General features: G+C 43.1%; 1 protein-coding gene across 1 annotated transcript; it reads left to right on the forward strand.

The window, feature by feature from the left end:
• Positions 1 to 4,517: 4,517 nt before the first annotated feature.
• Positions 4,518 to 5,634, forward strand: LOC139204493 (protein FAM163B). The gene is made up of 2 exons (XM_070834528.1): positions 4,518 to 4,610; positions 5,191 to 5,634. Exons 1-2 carry the CDS (start codon positions 4,518 to 4,520, stop codon positions 5,632 to 5,634), a joined length of 537 nt encoding a protein of 178 aa, XP_070690629.1.
• Positions 5,635 to 8,015: the final 2,381 nt, after the last annotated feature.

The following is an 8,015-nucleotide window of genomic DNA, read 5'->3' on the forward strand; positions in this document are numbered from 1 at the left end:
ATGAAGAATGATGGATGATAGAATGATGGATAGATGATGGATGCTGATGCTGCCCTCAGTGTGTGTGTGTGTGTGTGTGTGTGTGTGTGTGTGTGTGTTCTGCTGACTGGCTCTGTGGGTGTAAACGTCTCTGCGGTCCTCAGCGATGCTGATGTGCAGGACTCTGTCGCCATGGAAACCCAATGCTATTAGCTGTGGCGAGCTGCTCCTCGGGGTGCTGATGGGAGGGAAGCTCAGGGTGCAAACTCTAAATATGACTCCTAAGATGTGTTCTTTGACTTTGACAGAGTTTTTCTGCTTTTATTGGTCGTGAAACATCTTTTTCTTTCTTTAATGATTCACTGTGTCCGACAGCGACCAGCTCACTCTGCTCTGCCGGCTGATTAGTCAGCTCCAACAGGATGTTATAGGTGGAACTGATGGCTGTGCAGCGTCCACCGGTCACACATGTTTGTAGTTTTTAGCCTCCTACAAACTTCATCTTCCACCTCATGAATCCTTCAGTAAAGCGCCAGGCTCCCCGTCCATCCCTGGGAGCCCGCTGCAGCACACTGACTGGATAACGGACTCCACACTGGTGTTCTCAGAGCTCCATTTGTTTTTCACCTATTTGTATCAAGAGGCAGAACTTGGTTTGGTCTCAAACTGAGCATTTGTTTATATAGTTTCTTGTTTATATTAATTGGAGGTGATTTTCTGACTGTGTGTGTGTGTGAATGGGCAGCTGGTTTCCCACAGAGATAGATCCCTGCACAGGTAATGTGATATTTACAGAGACTCTGACTTTAAAACTGAAGTGTCTTTGAAAGCTTTAAATATAATTTAAATATCACAAATAGCATAAACAGATCCAACACAGGCGTCAAGACGTCTGCAGCTTCTCTCCTACGATCAAAGTTCATGTTTTTTAGTTTGTGGCGCTGAAAACATTTATAGATTTTCCATAAACAATGTTCAGGTTGCTCTGAATGATCCTCAGACGTTATCTGGATTATGAATTAGTGTCTATGAAACCTTTGAAAGTAATGTTACTAAGAGAACTTAAACAGTATTTAAAGCTTCGCTCTCTCCATCTTCTCATCGTTGCTCTGATCGTAGACTCTGCCAAACCACAGCCAATCATATGGAACCACTGAGAGAAGTCCGGTTAGACGTAGAGATCAATGAGGACAGAAATGTCGACGTCGGTCCAGTTCAGCTCGTCTCGCTTCAACCATTAGTGGAAAAGTTCAGTTTAACATGAATTATAATGCCAAGTAGGCTAATTTTGGATGGACACAGTTCCAGCCGAATCTAACAGACTTTTAGTGGAGGCAATAAAATCATTTTCAAATCATCAGTTTGTGTGAAATCGTGGATTTATTCAGGAAGTATCCACTTTATCTGCAGCGCTCGTCTGGGTTTGTTTTCACAATAATGAATAATGACACAGTAATGATAAGAAATGATGAGGAAAAGTTAAATAGATAATTTGGTAAATAGTAATAACAGTAATAAATAATAATACTAAAGGTTAGAAAACATCAGATCATATTGTAAAAACAACAGAAGTATATAAAATGTGTGCTTTAAAATGTGTAAAATAAAATAACGTCCACATTCACACAAACCACCTTCATCTGCTGCATCTGATGAAAACACGTCCGTCAGCCTGTGGATTCTTCCACCTGTAGCGTCTCCTCGGCACATCCTGTTATCCATCACACAGCTTTTCCACCCGGCCGACCCTCGTCACACCCACACAGGACGCAGAGGGAACGAGATGATGATGATGATGATGATGATGATGATGATGAATCTGAATCTGCCCGCCGGTGTTTTACTGTTTTGTTTTTTTTAATGCTGCTTTGTTTTTCTGATTTCTTGTATAAAACATGAGTAATTCATAATTCACAGAATCTAAATTGGTAATACTAACTCACTCTTCAGGAGCACGTCTGACTGCTGAGGACAACAGGAGCCTTCGGGGGGGCGGGGGGGGGGCTGGTTAAAAGGCTGAACAACCTGCTGTGTCCCTTTGGTGTTTCGATTTTTCTTTCCATTTGCTAATGCACACTTAATTCTGGTTTGGGACCAGATTTATTGCATAAAACATGAAAGTAAAGTGAATAATAAAATGCTTAATGCGTCTCTCTCTCTCTCTCTCTCTCTCTCTCTCTCTCTCGCTAATGTAATGTCAAGGACTTCATGACTTGTCCTCATTCTCCTTCTTTAGCCTAAAAATCATCTCTGCGTCATATTTATCTCCTTCGTACGTAACAGATTTAATGCAGATAATTTCAGAAATTACCTTCATATGGTATTTCAGTGCATTTAAAACCTTAAATAAAAGTTTGGAAGTATCATCAGTAAAGTCAAAAGTACTCATGTTGTTTATATCTGATGTTTCTGGATTCATATTATTAATTATATAATTGTGTTTCACTGCTGTAGGTGTTTAAGGTTGAGCTCATATTAACAACTTTATATCCTGTTTGGTAATTTAACCTACAGCAATGCATCATGGTCCGTAAGAACTACACATCTCAGCTTTCTGATGAAAGGAGAAGGTTCTTAAATGGTTTATTTAGCTGAAGAAGTGGGAGGATTTTCTCACTCAGCAACAGAAAACTTCACCACATTTGGAGCTTTGTGCTGTAGTGGAATAAAAAGCACAACATTTACCTTTGAGACGTGGAGCGGTGCAAGTAGAAAGACTTGAATTTGATTTGTACCTTGAATTTTCAGCCAGCTCTGCCTCATTACACTGTGTGTTTCCTGCAGCCAGAGCTCCCCTCTCATCACCCAGCTCCCTCATACAGCAACACTACAGTTCCAGTAACAACTGTGTCACTAAGTGAACGACGGAGAGCCGCTCAATGTGCTGCATTTGCATAAACTACCCACATTGTAATGATGCAAAGGAAATAATCAAAGGTTCCCTTTAAGTAGAGGACTTGAGTAAATGTTCTTACTCAGTTCTCAGAAAGTTAACCAGCAGTTTGTTTTTTAAATTCACTTGTGAATATGTTGAAAGACAAACAGTGACGGGGGGGCTGCTGCCCTGCAGGTCACAGAGTGCTTCGGTGTTTGCGCTCCGCCGGCCGCCTTTTTGTTTAATTGTCAGGTTGCTTTGGGAGCTCTCAGCTGAATGCTTTGACTTTAAAATGCAGCGGGTGTGTGATGGGATGCAGTTCGCCCATGAAATGCTAAACATGAACCAGAGGCTCATTTAGATTTTCAGTCTGGAGATTTTCTCACCTTCATTAATAACCAGATCGATTCAAAACTCAGATCTGAGCACACAGACATGATTCAACTCTGTTACAATCGATGTGACATACCTGGTCATGTCATCACTGGATAAACATCCGTAAATCTGCATAGAAATCAGGGAAAATCCTTTTAAATACAGATTTTGGCTCATAATCATCAGGTTTGGACGTCTTATTACCAGTAACACACTGACTTTAGTCTGTTCCTGTGGTTATTTAATCACTTTGTAAGTGGATAGCAGTGATCCTCCTGCGTGATAATAAGAATTAAAAAACTATTTCCATTGTTTTATCAACTGGGGTCTTGTTTTCAGAGTCAACACTTGAGGTACCGTCCTCACAAGAAAAGAGTTTCTGTCATTTGTTCCAATGTTTACTTGTGTTTAGCTGTGAATGAATGAATGAATGACCAGTGGGACTCATCTCAACTCATTTTCACACCTGTTTTTTGCTGTAGTAGTCGTTTTACACGTTAGAGGTACCTCTGTACTGAGCCAGGCTAGCTGCTTCCCCCTGTTTCCAGTCTTTATGCTAAGCTAAGCTAAGCTAAGCTAAGCTAAGCTAACACACACATGCACCCTACAGATGAGCAGGTGGCTCAGAGCAAAATGCCTGCTCGGGTTCGTTGTGTTTGACGTATTTCCTGCCGCTGACATCGAACATGTGGTCGATCAGTCAGATTCATCAATCAGACCTACTAATATTTGCACTTGGCACTTTTTTTTTAACTTAATTTATTGCCAAAAATGTGCACCAGGTCGTAACAGATTAAAACTGATGAGTGTGTTCAGTAACGGCTGCTGGCAGGAGAAGCCTACTGTGTTTACATCAACATTATTATCTGTCCTCCGTCTCCTCCTCTCCATCCTTCTTTTACTTCTGTGTTTCCTTATTTTATCTTGACACCTTCACTCCGACACACTTCTGCCTTTTCCACCTCCATCTTTTCTCTTCACCTCTCTGTCTCCATCTTTGGCTGCTCATGCCTTCCCTCTGTTCTTCCTTTCACTCCCTTTGTTTCCCATATTGTGTCTCACCTTCCTCCTCCTCCTCCACCCATCTCTCCATCACCGCTCTCTCTCTCCTTCCTCATCTCTCTATTCCTTAACGTATCGGTAACCTTCTTTATTCTCCTCCTCATCATCCCACTCTCTCTCTCTCTCTCTCTCCCTCGCTTCATCGTCGTTGTCGTGGTTCATCCTCCTCTCATCTCGTCCGTCCCCTTTTTGCCCCCCTGCAGGCTGTTGATGGAGAGGATTTCGAATGTCAGCCGGGACAGTGGTCATCGCAGGAGGAATTCTGGCTACAGTCATCTTACTGACCATCGTCGCTGTACTGTGTTTATGTAGATTGCAGGTGAGACTATAATTAATAATAATAATAATAATAATAGAAGAGAGCAGCTTCCACAATTAAATGTTCACAGACAGATCCTCTGGGGAACATGAATGTCATGAATGCAAAATGCATTGATAATCCGTCCAGTAGTTGGTACCACTGAGAACTTAGTTTAGATCCATTAATTAGTTAGGTTTTTGTACACTTGGTGGTTTTTACCCTCCGTCAGACTGCATTTATGCAGCCAGGTATGATGCATGCCAGGTGAGGCATACAGCCTTTTGACCATAAGCATGGTGTAGGCACAGCAGTGGCGTAGCGGCTAATGTGGTGTTGTCTTTTTTGTGGGTATTCAGCCATTTAAACGTCAGGGTTCACCTCCCCGTGTGCAAATGTTCCACCTAAACCTAGTTTGCAGAGGCACCGTGGTGCTGCTGCATACAAACAAGCCTCGGTGTGTTTCTCTACCAGAGCGATGATAACGACGACCAGAGCTTTCTCTAGAGACAAAGTGTGGAGGAGCTCTGGCTGTGCGACACTAACTCACAGACAGTGACTCTGACCTGTGCTTCCTTCTTCCTGTGTTTGGCTGCTCCAGTATTACTGCTGTAAGAGGGAGGAGTCTGAGAAGGGGGAAGAGGGGGAACCGGAGTTCGCCACCATGTCGCCGACCTGCCCCCTGGCTCTGTCCGCTCCCCCTACGCCTCCAACGCCGGAGCACTACAGCGACGAACCAGAGAACTACCCCCCCACCTTCCTCACCGAGGCCAATGGGCCTGCCAGCTTCTGCCCCACACCGCCGCCGCGCAGGTGCCAGCGCTCACACGCCTTCTGCCCGTCCTGCGCCCGCTGTTCGCTCCCCTTTTACCTGCAGCACCCAGAGAGGCTGTGCAACGGCGGCCGCAGGATCAGCTACAGGACTGTGCAGCAGCAGGACCTGGAGCTGCCCATGGACCTGGCCAGCCTCTACCACAAGCTCAACCTGATCCGCTCCGTCACCATGAGGGAGGTGGTCACCCACAGCGTCAGCACCGATGTCTAAGAGCGGGTCGGGTGGAGGCAGCGCCGCCCTGCGGGCCTGGAGGAAGGGTTGATCTATACAAACCTACTCTGACCTGTCTGCTAACACACTAGATTAACAAGTCAAACAAACGTCTCGTGCTGTGAGTGTGCAGCACTAACACTGAACCGATATGCTACAAACACCTTGATGTAACATCTCCTGGCAGCCATGTTGGAGGTCTGCAGCTCTGGAGCAGCTGCTAACAGCTGAATGCATTCATGAACGTGAACAAACTGACTTGAAAAGACTCATTTTTTGACAGTTTTTATGAAAAACTGATCATTTTGTGACCATTACGTCTGATTTTGTGTTCAGAAAAATTAGCTTCTTTGCTAATTAGCCAGTTACGTAGCTAACCAATACACCTGTAGCAACATATAAACGAGACAATTTGAGAATTTACCAGTAAATTTGTTTGTCTAAATGCACAACACAAGACAGAAATGGAGGTAAAATGTAAAAAATTAAAAAAAAAAGCAAATAGGAGGTTTCCTAAATGAGGCTAATGGCTCGTTAGCTCAGCTGACAGTTTGCTCAGACTCTCTTTTAAAGGGTGAGTCTGGTTTTACTGTCAGTAAATCCCTTTTGTGGACCAAAACCAACACTGAATGTATCTACGAACAAATATTGTGTGTATCAAAGCCTCAGAGCTCCACTGCTGTCCAGAAAGTTGAGTTTGATTCCCACACACTCCGCCTGCTATTCACTAGAGCACCAAACGTGGATTAATCCGCCGCAGAAAATAGTCCCCAACAAATGCACTGTTTCTTCCTGTTTGAGTATCGTTTGTTAAAAACTGCAGTGAGCAGCTGTTTCAGGAAAACACTTTTACCTTTTTCTAAGGTGTTCTTAAAGATTTAAGACAGATAGTCGGTATTTAGGGACGAACATGTGTTGGTTTTGGTCTTTTTGTGGGATTTGTTAGTGTGAAAGATGCACCAGACCAGTTCTCTGCTCCATTCTGAATATACAGTTTCTCTGTGTACTTATATTAGCACTTGACTGTTATTTATTCATGCAGTGGAAAAATATACAAATAGATGTTCACACCGACAAGATGTTTTCTTTGTGTTTGTTAGTGTAGCAGCAACTGTACAGCGTGAAATGACTGTTACGTTTGACCTTTATTTTTGTCACAGTTAGATTCCTTCACTCGGCACCTCGTGAGAACCAGACAGCATCTCTACATCCGTCTTTATTGTGTCCCGTCCGCTCAGGCTGGAGCTCCTGAAGCTCAACACGGCAAAGCTGCACAGGTGTTCTCACTTCTCCTGCCTGATGACGCTCTGATCAGCCGGCCGAACTGAGAACACCTGTGCAGGTGTGAGTAAAGCCTGTAAAACCACTGCAGAGCACACGGGAAGCCTTTTCAACTCAAAGTCAAGGGGAACATTAGAATTTACCTGATTAATTAGTGTGCATTAGCTTTAACCTGCCGAGCTCTGTGCAATACTGACTTCTTGTCAATGTTGTTGACCTCAAAAATTCTGAGCAACATAAAACTGAATTTTCTGTGCCGAGAAACGCATTTTTAATGTTAAGAATTAAGTTGCTTATTAAAAAAAACAGTTAAAATCTTACAAAATAGATTTAAAAAATTCAGTTCTTGAGCTCAATAATTCAACTTTTAATGAATGGATTTAATTTTTCCCTCTTTCCTTTCAAAGCCAGATGAAATACTATCGTTATCAAGTACGACGCTGGACTGAGCTCATCCAAAATGGGGACTCTAAGACGCGACGTGTCGCTCCTGTTTGTGTTCACTCGTGTCGATTTGTCAGCACTGGTTTTGTGTTTTTTTTTTGTTTGTTTATCTGATTAGAACTGGAGAGCAGCTGGTGGCACCATCAGTATGCGAGTGTTTCAGCGTGTGGATTCCTGTTTGTCTGCAGAGCCGCGGTGCAGAAAACAAATCACATTTTAAAGGGCTTTTCCGAAGCATTCAACGATCCAATGACTGTGATTTCTGAGAGATATTTATTACAGATGCAGCGCTGTGAGCCAGAGTTTTCCTCCAACATGAGACATCGAGCATTTAAGATGTAGAATAATAATAATAACGGCTGGCACATTATTAATGGTAGAACTGTAGACTAGTGTTTGGTAGCAGCTGCAGATAACTTTCACCTTCATCCCAAACTGAACACTCAGATGGAATAAAACTCAAACTTACACAGTAACTTGAGGAAAACGTGTTCGATAAAATAGTAATGCTGCTAAAAAAAAAAAAGAGCTGTGTTTGTTCGCAGTGGTCTGCTGTGTGTTTTCTTTCTGTCGTGTGTGACTCTGTGTTTTTCATGAAGTTGTGCATCAGCTGGATGAAGTGCAGAACCTGCAGAGCCCTAAAACTGTAAGGCTTC

This window comes from Pempheris klunzingeri, chromosome 7, assembly GCF_042242105.1.
Source record: "Pempheris klunzingeri isolate RE-2024b chromosome 7, fPemKlu1.hap1, whole genome shotgun sequence".
In the NCBI taxonomy this organism is placed as follows: domain Eukaryota; kingdom Metazoa; phylum Chordata; class Actinopteri; order Acropomatiformes; family Pempheridae; genus Pempheris; species Pempheris klunzingeri.

Excerpts from the sequence above, each read along its gene's own strand:
- LOC139204493 (XM_070834528.1), top strand. The coding sequence starts at position 4,518 with ATGTCAGCCGGGACAGTGGTCATCGCAGGAGGAATTCTGGCTACAGTC. Across the intron at positions 4,611-5,190 it reads TGTGTTTATGTAGATTGCAG|TATTACTGCTGTAAGAGGGA; the intron begins GTGAGACTATAA and ends TGGCTGCTCCAG.